Source organism: Ambystoma mexicanum, chromosome 14 (assembly GCF_040938575.1).
Source record: "Ambystoma mexicanum isolate Mex_15411 chromosome 14, UKY_AmexF1_1, whole genome shotgun sequence".
Lineage (NCBI taxonomy): Eukaryota > Metazoa > Chordata > Amphibia > Caudata > Ambystomatidae > Ambystoma > Ambystoma mexicanum.
The window spans coordinates 134,002,527-134,028,459 of NC_090940.1; the positions used below are offsets into that span (position 1 = coordinate 134,002,527).

At 44.8% G+C, this 25,933-nt stretch overlaps 1 protein-coding gene across 1 annotated transcript in view; it reads left to right on the top strand.

The window, feature by feature from the left end:
• The window catches only part of AQR (aquarius intron-binding spliceosomal factor), an 877,350-nt gene that overhangs the window by 263,603 nt on the left and 587,814 nt on the right, over positions 1-25,933 (top strand). Inside the window, exons 17-18 of the mRNA XM_069638728.1 lie at positions 6,041-6,219; positions 9,393-9,560. Of these exons, the coding sequence (XP_069494829.1) occupies positions 6,041-6,219; positions 9,393-9,560 (347 nt within the window). The remainder of the gene's footprint in view (positions 1-6,040; positions 6,220-9,392; positions 9,561-25,933) is intronic.

Below are 25,933 nucleotides of genomic sequence, written 5' to 3' on the forward strand. Positions count from 1 at the left end.
TTCAGGAGGGAGTAACAAAAATGTTCATTGTCATTCGTATAGCCAAATGTTCATTGTCATTCATATAGCCATTCTTAACATGTTTGGTAACAGTTCAATTATTTAACTAAAATACAAAAAGAAACATAATTTGTTGAAATAAAAAAAAAACAAAATCTTTCGTAGTGTGTTGCAAAACACTTGAAATGTGGGTACTTTCCCCATTAGGTTGCCTTTTTACTCAGTAAACATTTAATGTGCTTAGCACGAGAGGTTTGTGATGTGAATATTTAAATGCACTCACTTTTATTTAAACAAATTGTTTCTTTTTGTATTTTAGATAAATAATTGAACTGTTACCAAACATGTTAAGAATGGCTATATGAATGACAATGAACATTTGGCTATACGAATGACAATGAACATTTTTGTTACTCCCTCCTGAAGATCTGTCTATCAAGCTGAGACAGTGAAACGGGTGTCGAGGGCACTAAATTGAAACTACTGATTTATCAACTTGATTAATACATTTTGCTGAGGGCGCAAGACATTTGGTTTCTGGGGAACCAATCCAAATAACAGCTTCAATAGGAGAAGAAGTAAGAACAAGGTCAAAAAATCAAAGACCACACAAGAAAATATAGTGGTCAATTTATCAAAATTGGAATTATCAACACAATTAAAGAAGACACTTAGCAAAGGCCTCACCTTCTGCCCGCCATCCACTTCAGACTACTTTAAATTAAATGTAGACTTATTTAAATTTTGCAGAAGACTTAAGCTTAAGAAATATTTTTCACAAATAGAAACATCGAAAAAGAAAAGCCAATATACAGAAACTCCATCAGAATTATCTGTACGCCATATGGAAAATACAGCTAATCTCCTAAATTTAACGGAAGAGGAAGAACCTTACTCGGTGGAAAAAATAACGGAGGAAATGAATATAGATATTGATCTAAGTGAGGAAACTACTTTGAGACCACAATCATCATTTTTACCAGCACTGGCACAAGAAAATGTTAGACTTATTTCATAAAGCCACCCTTAGAGAACTAAGATCACAACACTTTGAAGGAAGATTAAACAAAAGGGAGAAAACCCAATATTGGTCAAAAGAAAAAGCATTAATTAATCAAATGTGGAAAAACTCAGAAATAACAATTAAAAAAGCAGATAAGGGTGGCAATATCGTAATAATGGACACAAAAGACTACATAATAGCATATGAAGAGCACCTCAACCAAGAACAATGTTACGACAAACTAATGACAAATCCATTAGCAGAATTGAAATCCGTATGGACCCTAATGGTAAAAAATTGGACAGAGAAAAACTTGCTAACAGATATGGAGAAAGACTTTCTGATTAATCCTTTCCCAATAATAGGGACTATATACTTCATACCTAAGATACACAAGCCATACGTCAACTTTCCGTCATTCAGACTTATAATACATAGTATAGGCTCAATCACAGAGCCAATATCAAAATATATCGATGCACATCTTCAGCCCCTTGTGCTCAGCCTTACTTCATTTATCAGAGACACTAAGCATGTAATTCAACAAATTGAAGAAATAAATTGGGAACAAAATTATCTACTGGTTACATTGGACGTTTCATCACAATATACAAGTATACCTCATGCTAAAGGATTAGAAACCACTAACTACTTTTTGAAAACCAGATCAGTTTCTCTTTACAATCAAAATGCAATGTTACTAGAAATGCTTAACATCACATTAAACAACAACATTTTCATGTTTAACAATAAGATCTATAGACAGAAACAGGGAACGGCCATGGCAGCCAAATTTGCACCATCCTATGCAAATCTATATGTAGGACACTTCGAAATTGAACATGCTTGGACCCATGACGCTTTCACAAAACTTAATAACATCATATATTGGGGGCGATTTATTGATGACATCCTTATGATATGGAATGGAAACACTGAAACTTTGAAAAACTATGTCACATATTTAAATTCAAATCAATATAATTTGAAATTTACCACAAACCAAAGTGCCAACCGGATTCAATTTCTAGATCTAGAAATATATATCGATAATGGAAAGATCTTAACAACTCTTTATGTGAAACCAACTGCTGGAAATACAATTCTGCATGCTAAAAGTCATCATCCTCAACATATTATTCGAAACATACCATATGCAGAGATTTTGACAATGAAAAGAAATTGAACGGAATCGCAAGAATTTGAAAAACATGCCAAACGAGCAATGGTAAAATTCTGGGAAAGAGGTTACAACAAAAAACACTTGGAAAAATTATATGAAAGAACAACAACAAAACCAAGAACAGAATTGTTGAAAGATGAACAGATCCAAAAGGTAGCAAAAGAACAAAAAGTAAGATTCATCATGCAATACAGTGTAAACAGTAAACGGATTTAAATCATTCTAAAGAAAAACTGCCATCTATTAAAAATGGATCAGGACATATCAAAATACATCGAAGATGTTCACATAACTTTCAAAAGATCAAAAAGTTTAAAAGATATATTAAGTCATTCGCACTTTATCGAAAAAAGACAAGAAGAAGGATTAACTCAACTATGGACCAAAAAAACATTGCAGGGGTAATACAAATGCGGAACCTGCATCAGTTGCCAATATTCAGACAATGGGAAAAAAAGAGTAACTCTGCCGAATGGAACAAAATACCAAATCCAAAGTTTCATCAACTGCAATACTAAAACAGTATATGTTATATGTTCATGCAAAAAAATATATGTGGGAAGCAGAATGAGAAAACTCAAGATTAGAATTCAAGAGCATATGAGAGCAATCATAAATAAAGATATGAGAAACCCACTAAGCTGCCACTACTTAACGGAACATCCAAACAAACCTATCAATGAAATAAAGTTTTTGGGAATTGAAAAAATAATCAAACCACAAAGAGGAGGGAATTTGGAAAAAAATGTAAGAACTAAAGAAGCATTTTGGATCTGCAATTTGGACAGCTGCCATACAGGCCTGAATTAATCCATTTATTGTAAATCTGTTCAGCCTTTAATGTATACATGTAAATCGAAAATTATCAATGCCTATGTTTTTAGCTCAATGTTTAGCTAATTAACTATATGTATAACTATGTGGTTGCAAACACAAAGCACAAACCATTATTCGTAGGCAAGTACAACAACCTAAGTTATTCTCAAGTAACACAATCTTTATTCATATTAATATAATCTTCGAAACAAAAAGACATGCATTAGGATTTAATTTGAGTAATTCAATACAAAATACATATATTTTCGAATCAAAAAGTAAGTAATAGGATTAAATATGAGAAATCGGTAATCAAGTATATATAATTGTGAAAATTCATAGCAAAAGAAGGGCACCAAGTCACCAGACAAAATTACTAATGTATATAGACAAAATAATTAGAAATGCAAACATTTAGCAAAACAAACAAGGAAAATGCATTTTCCAAACCAAAATGTCGCACAGACGAGACCACGTGTTATACCAAACTACGTGATCACATACTTCTACAGAAGTAAACATTGAGGGAAATAAGTAAAATATGGAACACCAATACCATCAATAATCATTGCGACAGATTATCAGATATTCGAAAATAAATATTAGTAGAGAGAAAAGCAGTGCCGCACTGGTCCCAATTCAAAATGGAGAACTAGCGATCACGTGATCAACTTGATCGCGTGACCGCAACTTCATCCAACTTGAAAAACGGAAGCAAAACAGGTAAGCGCATCGGTTATCAGGCCGAACGAAGGACCGAACACTGATATGAGTTAACGCCGTACACAAGAACTAAAGGTAAGCAAAATAACAGGCCACATTTAGCGACTAGGTATACTTTCTGAATCTAGTCCAAAAATGATTTAAAAGAATACGGGTTCATGACACAACATATCTGCTAACTCTGGTGTCCCTCTCTCTTTAGCTCTATATTCAAATGCAAATATGGGACAGCGCTAAAAAGGGAAAACGCTGCCCTAAGCAATTGCCAAACAAATCTAGCGGCTTTCTGTGCAAGATAATTACAAGTGAGTGCATTTAAATATTTACATCCCAAACCTCTCGTGCTAAGCACATTAAATGTTTACTTAGTAAAAAGGCAACCTAATGGGGAAAGTACCCACATTTCAAGTGTTTTGCAACACACTACAAAAGATTTTGGTTTTCTTTTTATTTCAACAAATTCTGTTTATTTTTGTATTTTAGATAAATAATTGAACTGTTACCAAACATGTTAAGAATGGCTATCTGAATGACAATGAACATTTGGCTATACGAATGACAATGAACATTTTTGTTACTCCCTCAGTGAAACACGTGTCGAGGGCACTAAATTGAAACTACTGATTTATCAACTTGATTAATAAATGTTGCTGAGGGCGCAAGGCATTTGGTTTCTGTCCTTTTTTTTAAAAAGACAAACTTGCTGTATTTAAATAAAGCCTGGTCAGCTTCAGGTTCAAGGTAAACCAAGAGTGCTGCCCAGCAACAAACTAAACAACAATCAAAACTATCAAATATTGGAAAAATAAGGCTCGCCAAGGAATTAAGCAAAGCTGGAAACAGGGGACTAACTGGACCCTAACCCCATACATACCTTGATATGCAGTTGCAATTACAATTTAAAGCGTATTCGCGTTGAAACTGGGAGCGCGGAAGGAATTGAAACCACGCACGAAGGAGCAAGCCCAGCAGGAGACTGGAAGAAAGAGAGACAGACAAATTAACAAGTGGCCGTAGGTGCGCGTCTGGCCACTAATTAGCAATGCGCGTAGAGCCTCTGGTGTACTAGGGGTCTGCGCGCAGGTACTATCCTTAACAGCGTCTCCGCTGTATCTGGGAGCAGGAGCCAGGTGTGCACGACTTCTGCTTCCAAAAATAACCACAAAGCACAAATTACTGCATAACCTGTTGAAAACCGCATGAGTGTGCAATTACCGATAATACGATAACCGTGCCTTTTCCCTTTCTAAAGTTGCTACAAATGTAACCGTGAACAAACACAAAAGTGGAAGTGCCCTTTGAAGTGTATTATTTAGTATTCCTAAGTGTTCTACCATAAACGTCTGAAGTATTTAAAGTGATTCTGGTGTAAATATAATAAATATATATCTTTTATATAAGTAAATGTGTAAGTGATTCTTTGTTGTGTCTGTCAAACTAAAATTCAGAGTACTTACCTACAGCTCGCCTATTCTTCTTAAGATAAGCCTGACTGCTCTGACACACTACCGAGGTCCTGAGCTCGTACTGACTGTTACTAAGAGTTGGGGGATCTACAAACCACTGGGATAGCTTACTAAAGTCTTTCTGCCAGTAGGACCTTAGCAAAACTTCCCTAACAACCAGCAACAGACAGTCAGGCACCAGGATGTGGACTCGGACCAGACCGTTCCAGCCCTCACCTCCGGCCACACACAGACCACCCATTAACTAGTAAAATAAGCAGCTTTCCCAAGGAAAGGGTATTACATATAAGGCAATTCCAGCCCTGAGGGGGCAGAAAGAAGACCAAAGAACAATATGGTCAAAGGGTAGGCACAACGCTCTTGGCATGGCCTTCTTAGAGTGTGGGTCCGTAACTATCAACTTCTGAACAGTGTCCATGCATTATTCCCTGCACTACACAAGCACAATAATGTTTGCTGAGTAGGAGTGTCAATCCTCTCTACTTTCACTAAGTTCTCAATACTACATAATACAAAGACCCTATAGTGTGCTCTTGTGTTGCCATTGTTGGCCCTCTACCTGCTTTCCAAATAATTAATTGTTGAGAGAAAATCCGATTGCATTGGGCATTTTTTGTTGTCCGCATATCACAACCAAATTCGAAAAGCAAGACACACTTCTTTCCATGTCATTTGTTCATTGGAATCCACAAGTTTTGCTTACTGCGTTTTGTTTGCAAATAATGTTGGCATGTATATATAAAGATGGAGGAACGCTGTAAAAGTAATGATTGTTGGTGGGACTAAAATGATGTGGATTGCGAGCTTTGCACTTAAATTGACAGGCATTGTTTTGTTTCTGTTTCACAGGCAGTCAGAGTATGGTGGTGTTGTGTTTGGAGGTTGGGCTCGCATGGCACAGCCCATCATGTCTTTCACTGTTGTAGAAGTGGCGAAGCCAAACATCGGCGAGAACTGGCCCACCAGAGTGAGAGCAGATGTGACCATGAATCTGAATGTGAGAGACCACATCAAGGAGGAGTGGCAAGGTAGAGTAATCTGGGTTGGGAGCCTCCTTCATTACTATTGACCCATGCAGAGTTGTTAGTTAAGCCTCAGCCGACTGGTGCTAGTCAATTCATCTAAACGTGTTTGACATAATCTCTGTTCTTATTCAGAAATCTCCCACCCCAAGAACCATCATGCAATATTTCGATGTCCTAAACCACAGTTCTGTTATATCAATCACAGTTATAGCAGTAAATCATGAAATGATTACAGTCATGTTTGTGATAAACATTGAGATTTTGCAAAATGCAATTGCCAAGACGCAACGTGAAGAAATGACCCTTGGTATGGCATCCTTAGCAAGTGCGTATTCAAGACTCTTCTTTTTTCGAGTAGAGGAAGAGTTCTACACTGCACACCCTACCACAGAAATCCTGCTCCCCTCCCCTCATAACTTACTGCACCCCAACAATGGCTATCGCCCACCAAAGAGCTGAGAGGACTTGCATTTAGGTGCTTACCAATATACAAGTAGGACATATATGCACATTGTAACAGTAAAACATGATGCCTTTTTTAAGGACATTTGTATTGTGACAGTCACCAGTATATGGTCCAGTGGGGGAGACTGGTGAACTCTGAGGGCAGAGGGAGCGAGTCGCTCCATGATGCAACCTCTGCAGGTGGTAAATTTAGGATTCCAAGTCCTCTCTTGGGCAATACAAAAGGATAGCAGCGGACTATAGCAGGAAAGATCCCTTACGTTCCCATAGGGGAAATATACCTTGTTGAAAGAAGAGGGTCCAGAGTGTTCCTCCGGCAAGCCTGCTTGCTGCTAGAGAGGTTTCTACCAAAACAGACCAAACATTGGGGCAATTGATGCTAGATCACACATTTAAAAAGGTGCAAGCCACCTTATGTTGATGGTGTCATCACTGCATTTCAGAGTGTGCTCTTGTGCAACCGAGAGGAAAGAAATAAGGGAAAACCTGCACTGGCAAAGCCGCATAGACTATTTGTTAGGAAAGGTACAGAACAGTGGCTTGGCCACTTTAGCCACACTGAGCCATGCCAGGCTGCATTAGAAGACTGGACTAGAGTCTGCTCGGATCCTGGGCCCAGAGGCTGGCAGGTGCTAGGCCTTAACAGCAGAAGTTGGATAACAGCCAACTGTGGGAACTGACCAGATAATGGTGCTAGCTACAAAGTCACCAGCACCCCAACTAAAACATCATGTGATCTTTGAGAGCCCAGGTAGGTGGAGTGTGTGGAATACTACTGAGAAGGACCCAATTAGGGGCAGTATTTCTACTCTGAAGCACAGAAAAGAAAGCCTATGGCAAGTGATGTATGATGCAGGGTGTGGCCCGGTAGCAGTTGCAATCGCATTATACAGGAAATGACAAGATGGCAGGGCTGTCTGACAAAGGCAAAGACCAAGAACTGTACTGGAGTTCTGTAAGCTGCCTGTAGACCGAGTACTCTGAATTAAACTATTAAGGGAGCAGACCATTCACCGGGATGGTTGAAGAAGACAATGATGGATGGCTGCAACAATGAGTTCTGAGTTTTTTGCGGGATGCTACTCTTCAAAAGGGTCTTGGCTCCAACAGCGATCTGAACAATGGCTGCAGAAGTCCACTTTTATCCTAAATTCGAGCTGGAGTCACCCTCAAACCCACCAGTGTTAAGGATGTGCACCATTCGAACTGGCTGGGGATCTCCATTCCTGGGCAGCCTCCGGGCACCACGTCTGCCCAGCAAAAGACATACTTGGGCCAGGATGTCGACTGGAAAAAGACAGTCCCATCCCCCAAATCCGGCATGTTAGAATAAAATTAAAAAAAGAGAAAAATATCTGCTTCCACCAGCCAGTCCTGGACACATCATGCAAGTAACCATAAAGTTACTAATAACAAAGAAAAATTGATACAAATTATCCCCACCGCACTTCACTATAAGGTAATGTGTGCAGTGTTAAACAAACGAGGAGTTTTAGTTGAGGACACTGATAGCAATGGGCCTTTTCACCCTTTGCTATGGAAGTAGGAAATTACACGTTAGGGAGTCCCATGTGGCTCAAGAAAGCTTAATAGCCTTTAAGTGGCCACCTAAGGTTTCAGGGCTTCTTGGGTGTCTTTGTTCTGCAATGCAGAGGTGAATAAACATGCCCATGATAATCTACAGCTGTTAATGCCTTCCCTCCATTTCTTTATTTCGTATTTTGGTACAGAATTAAGCCACCAGCTGAGGCTGATGGTGTGCAAATATTGCTTCAGGAAGCATCAGTCTCACAAACTGAAAAGACCACATATGCCTGCCAAAGACAGAACTCACCAACACGTGTTTAATAATCACAGACAAATTTCATCCTTTTTTTGTTTTTTGCGGGGAGAGGATGGGAGCTTGGAAATTAATGAAGTTCATAATATGGCTCATGCTGTGCTACCCCAAAGATAGAACCAGGGAAATCATCAATTTGCACTAAGAAACAGATTCTGCTATCTGTGCACCACAGAGCTGCCTCCCTGGACCCCGCCAGACGTCCTTTCAATATGTTGCAAATTGCAATGACTTCATTCCTCCCGTTCTGTATATTATATTGATTGTGTGGTCATATGTTTGCACCATAGATGCAAAACTGCACCAACTGAAACTGCTTGCTCGCAACAAAATGTTTTTGTCAATTTTCCATTGCCCTGTTTCATTTGAAAACCTTAGATTGACCCAGCAAAATGCTTTTTGCTGTTAACATGTGCAGGCAGATTTCCCAGGTATAAGCGAGGAGACACCAAGGCATTGTTTTGAAATGGGCCTCTGCACCTTTAATGCCAGCCCTGGATTGCATAGCTAGCACTGTCCAGGGCCACCGATGTGTTGGAAGCCTTCATCTTGTCAGAAACCGCTCTAAGGGCCTGATTGGACAGAATAGCAGCCTAGAACCGCTGGTGGTGCAATCCACACTAGTGGCAGTGAAGGTAGGTTGTTGACTTTTAACCTTAAAAATGGCAAGAGGGAACTATAGTGAGCTGCTTAATGTGGTAAGCAAATCATGATGGAAATTTCACCTGCCTGCATTGTTTGGCATGTGACCCTCAATTCGCAGTTGATAAAGAAATTCCCCTCCATCTCCCCTTCGCTTGCAGGGTGCAAACGCTATTTATTTGCACTCCAGGGGGAGGAATTCTACTGATGCTTTCTTATCTCCATCTAGGTCTTCGGAAGCATGATGTGTGTTTCCTGGTGACTGTGCGACCAACCCTGCCATATGGCACCAAATTTGACCGACGGCAACCTTTCATTGAGCAGAGCGGCCTCTTGTACGTTAGAGGATGTGAAATCCAGGGCATGCTAGACGAGAAGGGACGAGTCATTGAGGAAGGTAAGTGTACTCCTTAAGCAGCCTAGCACAGAAGGGGGTGGTGTCCGTCTCCTGGGGCGCAATGGTTCTGTTAAGTTTAGCCCATGACTGGACAGCCTGGCGATGTGTTAGGCCTTCACATGAAGAAGAATTCACCAATAAAGAAAACATTGTAGCTGCTTTTCTAGGATGCTGTCTGTGTCTCACATGGTGATCTGGACTCTTCACATTGGGAGGTATATGCTTTTCAGTCCATTTATATGTCCTGTGAGTGCTTCTGGACATCTCACCGACATTCAGCCGCTTCAAAGCACCATGCTGTGTAAAGCTTGCATACCTGTGAGTGTATAAGTTCTTAAATATATTTATATGTACATTTGCATAGGGTGGCACCACAAGGACGGCCCAGTAAAGTTTGATATAGAATCATTTATTCTTCAGGTTTATTATAGGGAGAGAACATTAACCTTGCATTGTCCCTGAGAACATTAACCTTGCATTGTCCCTGCCTATTAGTGTGTGGATCGTCTGGATGTTCTCTTTTAGTCCCAAGTGATTGTCATTTTTAACATCTTGGCAGTAGGTGATTACAGTAGACAAATGTTCTACAGCTTTTTTAATACTTTCCCTTCATTGTAGGGCTGTTACGGGCCCACAGTGGACTGAATATGATGGTTTAGATCATTCAACTTAAAACAAATGCACCATTTGCAATAAGCTCTATGCAGGGAAACCTTCATTACGTCTTTCATATTTTGGAATGCTTATCTGTGGCTCCTGGCTCTACCGCCAACTAATACAATGGAATAGCCACTTTTTCATGAATTGGTTTGACCTTGGTTTTCGTAAGCTCTGATATTTTTTTAGTTTATTTGATGTTTAATCACGTTAACAAAATACAATGTTTTGATGGTATCACAAATGTCTCATCTGTTGCAAATGTCTGTTTGGCAAGGCACATGAATCGCAGTTTAGTTAATTTTTAAATCCCATGCTTTTAAATCTGGCACACATGCAAAACATGTTGTGTAGATGAGTGTTCTTAATTTTTGGGACTAATACAAGGAGAATTCCAAGAAAATGTCCTTTTGCATCCTTTGAAAATGGCCTCTGCCCTGTTGTGTAAAAATACCTTATATTGTACCTCGAAATGGTCTGCTGGACAAGTGGTCCCCAGCCGTGCATTCCCATGCCTTCAGCTCAAGGCGGTGGGGCAGTAAATGTCTGTAGATTAATTTCTCTTGATGGTGGATCAGATAACCTTGAACATTCCCATTGACGGTTTCAACCTGGTCTCGCATGATTTTATTGAAATTAAAATAATGATTTCCTTGTTTATAAATCGACATACATCATTATCTTTCATTTTAGATCAATAACATTGATAAAAGGTAAATACTGTTAACTCTCTGCCGCACCTGTTCAGCTCAATTAATGCATTTCAAGAAAATTAGCCACTACTTTTTTATAAATGACAGTTACTGCACGACAAAAGATCTGGGGAATTTCAGTTATATATGTTTCAAAACTAATCGCCTGTTTTACAGAAACACAACCAGTTGGGTGTGTGCTTCTGCAGCATCTCATGTATGCGCTAAAATCCAAAGAGACCATTTACAACCTTCCCCTCTCCTTACCTTTCATGGCGCAGCTAAATCTTCTGTCTCACTAACCATTAATGTGATTCCCTTTGCCAGGACAAACCCAGTCCATGATATCACATTGGACTTTCGTGTAGGTTACCTTTTGAAGATGTATTAACCAAAGACATTCTAATTAGGAACATGTAATAAACTTACAGTACAGATATTCCTCTGTAACTAGCAACCACAAGCTACCTACTGTAACATTCCATATATAGTGAATCAATTACTTCTACAATTTGGTTTCAGATTTGTGCAGCTGTTCCTATGTTGTCCAACAAGCTTCTTTTGAGAACCTCTGGGCAGTATCTTCGAGCTTGAGGGTGCTCATTCTCTGCCCCCCTTAGCTCCATCCGTTCTGTGGTCCAGCCATGGAGCAATCCACTTCAAGATCTGGGTTTATTGAGAAGCAGCACTACATTAACCACTAAGACTCTTTCAGGACCCATGTGCCAGAGGGGACCCTTATAGGAAAATATGGAATGGACTACAACTCCCGGAATGCTGCACAACTTCATGCAGCCATCACCTCCAGTCTTTGCAGTGTCCCGTTTGCCAACAGGGATCGCTGCAACTACTCACCCGGAGTCCAGGAAGAGAGGGAACGTTTGGATGCTACTAATCTAGGGACTGACTAAGCTGCTGTGGAGCCATGGCTTGGTAGAGCAAAGCTCGACACCGGAATAAGTACTTCTGCTATGACTTAAGACGTCCTCCACCACTTGCAAGTCCTCCTTGCTGCAGACCTCCCGCAGCTTGGGCAAATCATACCTTTCACTATGCCAGTTTATCAAAAAGCTTGAAAGAAACAAGAGAGCTTGGAGACCAATAAGAGAGCCCGAATGATGGGCTCAAAAGAGAACAAGCAGACAGGAACCAAGTAGTTGGAAAGGAAGCTGTGAGAAACCTGAAGGTGTCTCACCTGGTAGTCCCTGGGGATCGGTCATCCAGGTGGCCAGGACACAGCCATCGCTTTTGGATCCTGTTCCTGCGGTGGACCAGTGCAGGAAGATCACCGGGATGAGGGTTCTTCAGGGAGTGGAAGTGGGACACCGGATGGGGAGCCGCGGTATCCCTAACACCTTTTCTCCATCCTACCAGGCAGGATATGTGGAACTCCAGTCCACCCCCCCCCTTTTCTGACACAAACTTTTTCTCACGGGCAGCTCGCTGTGAGAGAAAATGGACTAACACCCGAGCCGTATACTGGACATGTCCCAATACAACGGTCAGGCAATTGCTAATCATTACATACACCTGACTTCCATCTTACTTCCCCACACGGATAAAAGGCGGAGCAGGAAAGCACACTCTGAGCAAAGCAAAGCACACAAGGAAGCAGCAGTTCCTAGATGGCAGTTTAATACAAGGAGAACAATGGCAAGACCGAAGAGGGTCACAAGGAAGGAAGTGACCTTGACCTTTTCAGAGAAAGACTGTTACTTTCATGAACCTTCGAGAATAGGAAACGTAAGACCAGGAATCAAGGCTGAAGAATCCTGCATTGTGTGAAGGAGGTACCCGGGGATCTCCCGCGTCGATAGTGAAGGTGGGGAGAATCGTTTGCCGTCGTGGTACTGTCCTTGGCTCCTACAACAAAGCAGCGCCAGTAAAGTCAGCACAGCCGGTGAGTTGGGGAGACTGATACCAGACCGGTCTGTGTTAAAAAGAAGGTTGCAAGCGGCAACATTGTATAGTGAAAACTGAGAACAGTGTATGAAGCTTATGTGGAAAGTGACGCAAACACAATTAAACAGCAGATGAGTGATTGAACTTTGAAGCCAAGATACGATACCGTAGACAGTGGTCTGCCACCATGTGAGTGCTCGTTCGAAAGTCTCTGTTGGGTATCTAGCTGAAAGGTGGCAAATGTGAAGAGTGGTAAAGGATTGTGAAATCGAAGTAGTCCTGCAACTGGTCAAGCAAAACCCTGCGCACATTCGAATGTCTTCGATAGTTGATAAAAAATGATATGACGTTGGTCCGAGTCCGGCGGAGGAAGATCAGCTAAAAGCTCTCGGTTAAAGCAAGTTTGTGCAAAGTTATATTGGAAATTGGAATTAGTCTTTGAGCCCGGTGGAGGGAGAATAATTGGACATTGTGTTAAAAGGGTTATGCGCCCGACTGAGTGGGATCCGAGATCTGAGCCCGGCTGAGAGGGATCCAAGGTGAATAATGAATCGCCTAAGAAATTTAATACTTGTGAAAATCTGAAAGAGGAAAAGAACTTGTTTGTTTGTCGCATCAGGCCCTCTGAATGAAGAAACTTTGAAAGGAAAAGAGACTTTTGGCACGACAGGCCCTGATGCTAATGATTGAACTGTATCCTCTTGCTAGAGAAGTTAGAGACTGTGCTAAGATCAAGCGTACTGCCTTGTCCTGTGCGGAAAAAGTGGGGAAGGGAGGCCAACGGCCTGAAAATCCTGACATATAATTTTGTGAACACTTCTTTCTTTTTCGTAACATTGTTTCCCACACTATTTGTATTTAGAGGTAAGGATTGGCAGTAGGTTTATTAGTATAGGCCCTTTTATTTTGACAAGACACAACTAGGACTGCGTTATTATTTTGATGGTCGTAGCTTGTTCCTATCTGTAGATTTAGGATTAGACGCACATTTTTCATACCTTTTTTTTTAAGTTCAATAAACTCCCTTGAACTGTCGTCACTTGTGTCTGTTTTACTGTTGATACCATGCCTTCCTTACACGGCCAAAGAAACAGCTCTGCAAACCCCATGCGTGCTATGATGAGAAACAAAATGACCACTCCATGCTGTCAATCTTCTTTTCGGCATCCAGGGCGAGCAGGACCACCGGAATCCCGCGCTTCACAACTTTCTCCACCAGATGACAAACCTGCCTTGTATTGTCAAATGTCTGACGGTGCTTAATAAAACCCAACTGATCCGGGTTAATGAGATCTGGTAGTCGACCCTCGGTCTGGTTGCCAGGATCTTTGTGTAGATCTTGGTTTCGATATTAACGCTATCGGACAATATGACCCACAGCTAGTCAGGTCTTTGCCCGGCTTCGAGAATACCACCAATTTAGCTTGGTGTCATGAATCGGTGATTCCGACCTTTCTGGACACACTGGTCCCTTAGACATTGACTATTACAACTCGAAACCTCCTAAACATGGCCGACGCCATGGAACTGCACAGTCTAGTCTTTCTGATCCTGTCTCATGCTTCCTTGAAAACAGAAACGCCCCCGCGGCTCGGCCCTTCTCATCGCTACGCTTGTCTGTACTCTTCGTCCCGGCAAGTTGTGCATCTAACTTCCCTGTCCTCGTTTTGCCTTCGTTCCCAGTAAGGCTCCAATTCTCCTGTTCCCTTCCTGGCATCCCTTCCTGAGCGGCTGCTACCTCCGACTTAGCAGAAGTACGCGAGCCACTTCTCGGTCATTCCCGGTTTAGTTTCCCTTATCCTACACCCCTCCTGGATCCTCCCTGGAACTTTGAACGCATCCCGACTCCACGGGTCTCCTGCAGGCTGGAGCCTCGGACTGCTACACTCGCTACCTGCCTACAGACTGGCTTCAGCGGAAACACACCCGTACCTTTACAAGACCCGCACCTCCAAGAAAAAGAAGCCTGAAAACACCAGAAAAAAGACAGCAAGAAACAAACGGGTGAGTCAAGAATCCATTGATTCCATAATGCTCCCTCTTCCATTCGAAGGAATTATATAATTGTGTTAGGTGAGGGATAAGTATAGTTCGGTATTTGTTTTGTAAAAGGCGGCAGTGAAACCATCTGGGCCTGGGGCCTTATGCTGGGGAGATTCCCAATAGCCACGCAAACTTCCTCCTCTGTGATGTCTCCTTCCTTCCAGTTCCTCTCTGTCCTCCCCTGAGAGTGTTTGCAGATCTATCGCCTCTAAGTATGCATTCTGTGGGCCCTCCTGAGGCCTGTCTGAGGAATATAGAGCACCAGATAAAAGCGCTCAAAGCACCTGAGAATTCTGTCTGTGTCAACTACGTTCCCCCCACCCCCAAAACCCCCTCTGCCCCACCACCTTGAATTTTCAGGCGAGTGGGCTACTCCTCTGTCTCAGTTGTCTCGCCAGGAGCTTACCCGCCCTGTTCCCCTCACATAGTATTTCTGCTTCGCTTTAAGAAGGTTCCTTTCAGCCTTTCTGGCCCTTAGCAGATCTAGCTGCCCTTGGATTGCTCTAACTTTTCAAAGATTGTATCACTCTTTGGGTAATTCCCCATTTTAGGCATGATGTCTTTAAGTTAAGATTCCAAGTCTTCCTCCAGTTTCCTTTTCTTCCTGTACCTGGAAGCCTTAAGAGCGATCAATTTCCCCCTAATAACCGCCTTGAAGGCGTCCCACCATGTTCCAGGGCAGGTCTCCGACATGGCGTTCTCCCGAAAGTAGGTCTGAATTTTCCCCTCCACCTTCTCTGACAAGACTGTGTTCGCCAGTATCCGTTCCGGCAGGGACTAACGCCAGAGCCCCTTCCGGCCTTGGTGCATGTCCATCGTTGCGCCCAGGTAGTCATGGTCGACAGTGCTATCGCTCCCAGGGATACATCTCGAATTTGGCCAACTAACTGGGCTGACACCCAAATGTAGTCTATGCGGGAAAGTGACCTATGGACATGCGAGTAGTATGTGTATCCCACTACTGTGCCCCTACAAGTACACCAAACGTCCACTAAGCTCAGCCACTTGCATTTCTAAAGTCTTTGAGATGGTGCACCTTGGGTTGTGTGTCCCGCCCTACTTCTATCTGCCTCCATTACCCATGCCACGTTTAGATCTCCTGTCATTATGACGTACCCTTCTGCTATTCCTTGGAGTTCGGCCATTGTCGCCCTGAGAAACCCATCTTGCCCGGAGCTCGGTGCATAAAGGCGATCAGAACCCCGCTGTCTTGCCTTTCGCATTTGCTTGAGAGACGTGGGGTTGCATCTGCAGTCGGACTCTTGACTTGTCAGTCCTGCAAATATGGGTTTCTTGGAGCACGAGAAAGTCTGGTTTCTCGTGCCTCAAGAAGTGGTCCACCTTGAGTCGCTTTGCTGGGGAATTCATTCCCCTAATATTGCAGGTGATGATTTTGAATCTTACGTCTGATCCTCCCGCTACCCTCTACAGTCTCCTTTCCCGGATCCCTTTTCTTTGCCCCTGTCCAAGACCCTTTGGATGTTTCCCGCCTTCCTTTTATGCAAGTGCTGATGGCCTGAGATCAACCTCCTGCCCCCCTTTCCACTCTTCTTGCCCGCCCCATTCTATCATCAAATGCCAGAACACATGTACTGCAGCTCTCTCTCCCCGCCCTCCCCTAGGGGCCCTTGCAACTGCCCAGACTGGCCCATGGGTCCTAGAGACAACTCAGGATAATCCCTGACCATGCGCCAGTGAACTACCTGGGTTCAATAAACTGCGGAGAGACAGCACTATCTTTTTACAATAAGATTCCAAGCGAACCAACTCCCCTGTCTGGCCCCCTGCACCCCCACCCGCTGCAGCTAGCATTCAATGCTTCTGAATGTGACTCCTACATAGCGCACTTACGTCGTATAACTTTCCATTCCCCTCCTCCCCGCCACCCCATGCTCGGATGTCCCAACACCTGCCCCCTGACGGGTCTGGCTCTTGTCTTTATTGCCCGTCTTCCTGTGGCCTATACGCATGCTTGGTGAAGCCTCTTGGCACTCGGGATCATTTATTCTCTCTTGCCACTGTTGACCATTCCCACTGCTGCCTGTTCTGGATTCCTTGACCCCCATCGCCCTGGGCCGACGCCCTGTAGCCTTTTTCAGGTGACCCCACATTGAGCCCTTCCTCGCATATTGTCACCCTGCATTGTCTTCCTTTCCAAGTGAACAGCAAGCCAAACGGGAAGGTCCACTTGTACTGGACTTTCTCATGATTGAGGATTTTGGTAACCGCCCCCATCAGCCTCCTTTTGAACAGATTGAATGTGCTAGGTCTTGAAAGAGTTCAACCTCTATGCCATTGATTTTCAAAGAAGTGGCCGTGCGGGCTGCCTTAATGACTTCCTCCTTTTGTACATAGGATGCGACTGCTGCTAGAACGTCCCTCGGGTGGGCCCTCGATTCTCTCCTTATTGGACCCCCCTATGAATTCTGTCTAGCTGGATCCCATCCAGTGGTGCCTCCAGGAGAAGATCGGTACAAATGGAGTGGATCGTCATTTTGAGATCTTTGTCTGCATCCTCTTCCGGGATGTTCTTTTGATATTATGCCCCAGTCTTCGCCGCTACACGGAGGTTGTCCACTTTTCCTTGGTTTGTCCCATATCTGATGGGGAGGAAAGCTTATGCTGGGTGCTACTATTTCCACCTTTCAGAGCGGGCCAGGGTCGAGCTACGCTCAACACGTCCTCCCGCAGTGGTCGGCCATCTTGGAATGAATTTTGGTGATTTTGTTACCATTTTTCCCTGTAGTGAATTGCACTGATAATTGTTTTTAAAATGTATCCTGATTTCTTTTTTTGGGAGGAGGGGCTAATGCATCCAACCAGTAAGGGAATCCAGCCCTCTCTAAAACGTCTATAGCATCGCAGACCGACAAGGCTTAACTCTCTGAGAGGGTTAGCTGACTGAAACAAAGGTATCGTTAGTGAAAACACTTACCTATAGAAACATACATCACACTGATATACTGAAACATATATACAGTTATTATGTTACACTTATAGATCTTTATTAATTCAGAGAAGTAATGAATCTGTTTATGTATATAAACAGTGTTGCCTTTGAGAACTTTCCTCCCTTCTTTACTGTAAGGTCGGTCCACTATCGCAGACAGGTATGCAGCATACAGTGGCCAGAGGGCGGGAGAAGAGAGAACCAAACATTCAAAGAAAACAGTTCTTAGTGCCTGCAGAACAGTGCAATATCCAAAAGACAAAACCCACTGGAGTTATATATTGTAGTCCTATGGTGGTAGGCACACAACACATAAAGACTCTGGGTGGAAAGAAAAAGGAAGCCGACATTTTTTCCAGCCTGGGGTCTGGCATGGATTCACATGCTCATGAATATTCCCCATCGTCAGGCTAGGAATCCTCGGTAAAAAAAAAATCTGTGTCAGTTTTATTTCTGAACTGTGTTTCTACTAACAACCAATCACTGGTCTCTGGGTCATTCTGCCCCCAGCCAATGACTGCCCTCCACCTAAGCCCCTCCTCTGGCAGCCATCTTCAGATTTTTACTGCACGTTAAAGTGTTGGGAGTCCTTGTGTTTACCTCTTGAGCTTTTTGTGCGTTTTTCACTTTTTGGAAGAGTTTTACTCTATTTTTTGGTCAATCGAGCCTCGGGCTCCATCGACCATCCTTCCGATTAATGGGGACACATTTTCGGATTTCTTCAGAGCCCCTCAAGGGTGGATTTCGTCGAGTTTCTTCAGAGAAGATTCCAGAAGATTCTTCAAGTCCTACACCGCATGGATCATGTCGGACGAGAAGGATCACCTTTCCCTTTTCAAGCTTTGCTCCGACCGCTGTTTGCAGAATGTTTACATGGACGACAAACATTCCCAGTGCCTGTTCTGGCTGTATCCAACGCATAAGGAGGAAGATTGTGCGTTTTGATATGAGCTCTCGAAGTGCATGTTGAAGGATTGGCGTAAACGGCTGGAAGAGTGGCTGCAGGCCAAGGCCTCTGTACCGGGTAGTTCCCAGGGACATTCCTCTCCCGGATCTGGGAAAGCTGAACGGGCTTAAGTCCTTTCAAGGCACCCCTCCCACGGGGGTCCAACAGATAAGGCCAAGCACTGCGAGTCCACTACCGTAGGGAGTGCCTTTGCGGCGGGCAGGGTGCGCTCAACATCTCCTGCTGCATCGGTCTCCAGTCAGCGCTCTGGATCATCATCCAAGAGCAGCATCCAAGAGGAAGTCAGATCACCCGGGCAAGCTGAAGGTGGCCCCGGAGATGACCAAGGAAAAATCCAAACAGGGTGCACGTCCGGCCTGCCCGCAACAGATAAGGCCAAAGGGGAGCGTGGGCCTGACTCATCCCATAAGGTCAAGCCGGAGAGGACCCCGAAGACCAAGCAGGACAAAAGGCCTGGCCTGACAGTGAAGGCCCAGGTAGACCAGATGAAGGCAGCACCTTCCATCGAGATGGTGGTAGCGTCCCTTTCGAAGGCTGCATGGGTGGACCCGCAGGGTGCCCCTCTGACGGCAAGGGTATCCCTTCCTCCCAGGAGGGAAACATCGTTCATAACCATTGAGAAGACCCTGGAGAAGAAGATGCCGATCATCTCCCCCAGGACGTCCCCGCTGGACACAAAGATGGGGTGGGGGGTGCGTTGGGGCCCTCCAGGGCACAGACATCTCCTCTGCCGAGGAGGATGAGCTTCTTTATCTCCAGACCATCCAGGAGGAAGTTGGCGATGAGGGTGACGTTGGAGTCCCTCACTACGACGAGGGCGACGACGATGAGGATTCCGTCGAGGAACCGTGGGATGATGAGGGCCCTAACCCTGCTCCTGTGCCCCAGCTGCCTATGCCTGCCCCTCAGACCTCTCGGTGGACATCCTTTTGACTCTTCATACGTTGGTATCTGAGATACAACGGAGGATGCTGGTGGCTACGCCATCCACCCCGCTTGTGGCCCCGGTCAGTCTGCCCCGTGGTCGGCAGGGGAACCGCAGGCGAAGACTAGGAAGAGGCACCCACTGCCTCCCTTCACCTTCTTCACCACCACCCCCCCCCCCCCGTGCAGATGAGACGCGGACAGACACAGCGACGACGACGGTGGGACGGGGGACCTCCTTTCGCCTCCGCCCAGATCCTCCCCTCCGGACGAAATTGGATTGTTCAACGCAATATTCTCCAGGGCATCAGAGCTGTTCCAGCTCATGCTGCTGGAGAAGAAGGAGGGATTCTTATACCAGCGACCCGAGGCAAAGAGAAAAACCATCCTCTCAGTTCCTCTTTTGGATGGCATTTGGGATGCTGGGTTGATGCTCATGAAGAACCCTTCTACAGCCCCAGCAAGTAGGCACCGCCTAGAGAAGAAGTATAGGGTTCCAGACTCTGCGCCTAAGTGCTTGCAGGCCCAGCTGTCACCGGACTCTGGGGTTTCTGCAGCGGCCATGAAGAAGTCGTCGGGCTCTGGGTCTTCTGCGGGGGCCACCCCTCCTGACAACGAAGGTAAGAAGTTGGATGCGATGGGGAGGAGAGTTATCTATTCCGCATCGACGACCAAGGCCGCCAACGCCCTCGCCATTGGGGCCCGTTACGACCGGGAGCTATGGTTCAAGCTCGCTCCTCTACTGGATTTCCTCCCTGACGATAAGCGGTCAGAAGCTTTGGAGATTCTGCTGGAGGGAGAGGTGGCTTCGTATCACGCGATCACGGTGGCCACGGACATTGCAGACTGTTTGCCTTAGACGTTGTGGCTGGCTCAAGGCCACCAACTTCCGACAGGAGGTCCAAACCAGGGTTCTGGACATGCCCTTCGATGGGGAGAACCTTTTTGGGAAGGCAGTGGATGAGTCCCTGCAGGCCATCAAGACGGACACGGAGACTGCACGGGCCCTAGGCACTCTTCAACAATGACGGCTGTCCTTTCGGTCCTCAGGAGGCAAGGCTCCCCGATCTTCGAGAGGTTTCGGCAAAGGCTCCTTTTCTTACTGTCAGCCCTCCCGCTCCTCGGCCCAGAAAACAAAACGGGGGCCGTTCCAAGGCCTTCGGTGGAGGAGGACGACGTCCTCGTCAAGGACCGCAAGATGGCCCGTCGACCTCCAAGCGGGAATTAACCAGCCAAGTCGTTGGGCCCCCACCCATGCATCCCGGTGGGAGGCTGGCGGGCGAACTTCATCAGCGTGTGGGAGACCATCTCCACCGACAGTTGGGTGCTGGACGCTCTCGCCCACGGACACACTTTAGAGTTCCAACGGAAGTGTCCTCGAATACCACCGGTGGCCCGGCAGGAAAACCACGTCCCTCAGCTGCTGCTGAAGCTGCGGGCCATGTTAAGGAAAGCAGCAATAGAGCTGGTCCCAAAGCGACTTCGGGGATCCAGAGTTTATTCAAGTTACTTCCTCGTTCGAAAGAAGACCGGGGGTTGGAGACCCATTCTCGACCTGCGTCGACTGAACAAATACATAAAGTCCCAAAAGTTCTGCATGGTCACTCTTCAGCACGTGCTCGGACAGCTGGAAGAGGGAGACTTGAGACTTTCTGTCTTCGTTGGACCTGGAGGATGCATACTTCCACATCCCCATTCACAAAGGTGTGATGGTTTCTAATGTGCATTTCGCCTTCCGACCTATTTCCAACATGGCCGCCACTTCTGCACTAGGAAATCGTCTACTCCACGGTCTAGTTGAGACTGATTCCAAGATGGCTGCCACAGCGGTTACCATCGCTAGCATACAATGCAGGCTAGTTGTTAATTCCCAGGAAGCCTTGCAACCTTCCACCATCACTTCCTGTTCACTCCCTTATAATCCAGCAACAACAGAAGGAAGGTGCGTTGCTACTCTCTCAGGAGCCGGCAGTCCTTCGTAAGTTCGCCTCACTAGGATTACGAAGACCTTTCCTCTCAACCATTTTTTGTCTACTTTACTCACCTTCTTGTTCTCCATTCCTCCCTTTTATTTCAGAAGGCTTTACGGAACCTTTCATTTTCATTTCTGGCATTTCCGGGATCGATTCTACTTCTAAGCACGCTTAGACCCGGAATCTCCTCCATACCTCCCTCCAGGGAGTCTCTAGGTACTAATCTACTTTTCATCTTACTTCTTCAATCACTCCCGGCTATCCGACTTCTGTTTCTAACTCCTCACCCTTCCTTTATAGCAATACCTTGTTGGGACCCTCCAGATTTTCCTCATCCACTCAGGCTGGCTCAAAAGGACTTGGAAGTAAAAGGGTAGGCTTTCTCCTAGTTCATCCTACTCTTATAGAACTAGATACATCCACCCTAAATCTTACGGGTCTTTTCTTTCCCTCATCATAGTGCCCTCTTACTTTTGCAACACGACAGAGATTCCTTACCTCTCCGCTCTCTTCATGTTTAGCACATGGTAAGCTCTCAGAACCCTCTATAGGAACTTCTCCTTTCCTTACTTTCAGGAATAACTGTGTTCATTTTTACCCACTATATTTAGCTCATTTTCAAAGGCCTCTCGTCTAAAACAGCCAGAAAGAATACCCAGACCAGCTCTCACCGGGTCTCCACAGGAAGACAACGCCCACCAGCAGCTCTTCCAGGGTTTTATCCCCCACGAGGGTTTACCTCAGAGTTTCACAAAGGACAAGCTTTTGCAGGTCCTTTGAGGAGTTCTCAGGGGGATTTCTCCTATTCTTCGAAGATCCACCAGGGTTTCTTCAGACATCTGTTCACCATATAAATCCCCAGGTAGGTGGTTTTTTGTTTCTTCCCAGTGTATTTCAGAACAATTTTGTTGTCTTTACAAAACAGTTAACAGTTAGCAACGCCTGTGTTATCTTTTGTTCCTAGTACTCTGGGTAGAAACATAGGAATCACAAGTCATGGATCAGCAACAGCAGCAACAAATTCAACAGCTGATTGCTGCTGTTCAATCCCTAACTACTGAAGTACAGCAGTTAAAGCATGAGAATGCCTCCTTAAGACCGCTCCAACAGCAAACGGCCCAACAGGCTGCAGCCCCTCGAATCCCACACTGCTCAGACGTTCCTCCAGGACCCTTACCAGGAGGACAGTTTGATGGTAATCCGCATAAGGTTAAGGAGTTCTTGGACTCCTGCTCTGTGCAATTTGCCTTTAAAGCAGCTTATTTTCATACTGATAGAGATCGTGTGGGATATATGGTCTCACAAATGACTGGACCAGCATTGGCTTGGGCAACACCTTTAGTCACAAACAATAACCCTATTTTAGACTCTCATACAGCATTTTGCAATAGCATCCGTACCATGTTTGGCCGCCAAGAGATTCGTGTAGCGTCACAAGAACACCTCCTTGACCTAAAACAAGGAAGTTTAGATATTTTGTCTTACATAACCAAATTCAAACAGATGGCAAGCGAAACCACTTGGTCATATGACGCTCAGGTCACACTCTTCAGAAGAGGTTTATCTGAGGACCTCAAAGACGAGGTGTCTCGGGTCCCTCGCCCCTCTACACTAACTGAATTCATCGCATTGGTAATGCAAATAGATTACCGTATGAAGGAAAGAGTAATGGAGAGAAAAAAGGGAAGGAATACACAAACTACGTTCTCTCCTTCTTCTTCTCGTCCTCAGTCCAATGATGAACCGATGCAATTGGGTTCAACAGCTCGAGGCCCCTTGACTCCCGAAGAGAGAAACCGGAGGAGGACCTTGGGTCTTTGTATGTACTGTGGTTCAAATAACCACACGGTACAAGATTGCCCAATTACACCACCTCGGCGTTCAGGAAACGCCAGCTCCTGGCCGTGAGGGGAACCACGGTACGGGAACCAACACCTAAACAGGGTTCCTCACAAACCTCTTACTTCTCCTTCTGTACTAGTCAGACCGATTCTCATATGGTGGTACTCTTGGTCTCTTTCTCCTTCGGTGATCGTCTGCTACAGAACATACCAGCACTAGTGGACAGTGGAGCGGCCGGAAATTTCATTGATGATCAATGGGCCATCTCACACAGAATTCCCAGGTCCACTAAGGTAGAACCTATTCCAGTGGAAAGTGTGGATGGTAGCCCTTTGGTTTCCGGACCCATCAAGGATCAAACTAATCCAATCTTGATGAACATCTCTGGTCATCAAGAGATTCTCACGTTGGATATCATTCGGGCAGCCCATCATCCAGTAATTCTAGGATTACCGTGGTTAAGGAAACACAACCCGTTCATTAACTGGACAGCTGGATCTTTCTTTCTGGGGTCTGAATACTGCATAACCCATTGTGTCAAAAATCAGCAAAAGGTGATGGTTGACTCTGCTCCAGTTCCCTTGAATCACCAGTGGGTAACCTCCCTTAACCATGTATCTGGGCTTCCAGAACGCTATCATAAATTCCAGGAAGTTTTTTCTGTCTCAGAATACACTCAACTTCCCCCTCACCGTAGGGATGACTGCTCTATAGAGCTGTTTCCTGACCAGCCATTACCATTTGGGCGAATGTATATCTTATCTGAAAACGAAAAGGAGGTCCTACGTGAGTATCTTCGAATCCATCCTAAGAATGGCCTGATCACCGAATCCACTTCACCTGCGGCTGCCTCTTTGTTTTTTGTTTCCAAAAGAAACTCTACGGAACTCCGCCCGTGCATAGATTTCCGTGTGCTGAATAAAATCACAGTTCCTGACAAATACCCTATGCCATTAATACCAGACATTCTTGAAGCAGTCAAAGGGGCCAACATTTACACCAAATTGGATCTCAAGGGAGCGTATCATCTTATTCGAATAAAACCGGGTGACGAATGGAAGACAGCATTTAGAACTCCGTTTGGGCATTTTCAATACAGAGTGATGCCTTTTGGATTGTCCAACGCCCCGGCTATTTTCCAAAGGTTTATGGATCACATCTTTGCAGATCTGCTACTTCATAATATGGTCGTCTATTTAGATGATATTTTGATATTCTCTTTCAATATCCAAGAACATCAGAAACATGTTGAAGAGGTGTTACGGCGGCTCCAACAAAACCATTTGTATTGTAAAATAGAGAAATGCTCCTTCCATCAAACTCAGGTTACCTACCTAGGATATGTTCTTTCGGCCGAAGGAATAGCAATGGACCCTGAAAAGGTGTCTGCTGTCCAGAACTGGCCCACTCCCTCTTCCGGCAAGGACATTCAACGCTTTGTTGGATTCGCTAATTTCTATCGAAGGTTTATTCCCGAATTCTCAAGACTTACTCAACCTTTGACGAATCTACTGAAAAAGGGAAAAAAGTTTTTATGGTCTCCAATCACAGACCAAGCATTCAGTAAACTTAAGGAATTGTTTACCTCAGCTCCTATCCTGTTAACACCTGATCAATCCCGCAGGTTTATTGTTGAAACCGATGCCTCACAGTAGGCTCTAGGAGCAGTTCTACTTCAACTAGACGATTCTAATCAAGAACGCTCTGTAGCATATCTATCCAAGACACTTGCTCCTGCCGAACTAAACTATATTGTTCTAGAAAAAGAACTCTTAGCCATCAAGCGAGCCTTTGAGGAGTGGCGTCATTTACTCTTAGGAGCCAGACATCCTGTTGAAGTCAGGACAGATCATCACAACCTCCGGATTCTGCAGTACGCACAAACCTGTAATAGCCGCCAGGCTCGCTGGGCTCATTTCTTCTCTCCATACAGGATCACTTTCTCATTTATTCCCGGAAGGGATAATTCGAAGGCGGATGCTCTTTCACGGAAGGAACACCTTCCCAACAAACTTTTCAAAACAGAACCCATCTTTCCCCTGATGGCTTCAGGTTTACAAACCACATCAGATTTTGTGTCACGACTTAAGGTCCAATCTAGGCACATTAACAAGGACCAACTGTCACTTACCGATAAAATGGCTTTGATCAAGGAAGACAATTGTTATTTTCATGGAAATAAGGCATTCATTCCCACTCGACCACTCCAGAAAGAAGTCTTGGACATGTGTCACTCTTCACAGATAGCTGGACACCGTGGAGCCTTGTCAACTCTGGAATTGATCTCACGTTTTTTCTGGTGGCCTACGTTCCGGAAGGATGTCAAGGAATACGTTAGGTCCTGCCCCGTCTGCCTACAAACCAAGGTTCCTCGAAAAGCACCTCTTGGGGAATTGGTAAAGATGCCATTACCCTCTCGCCCT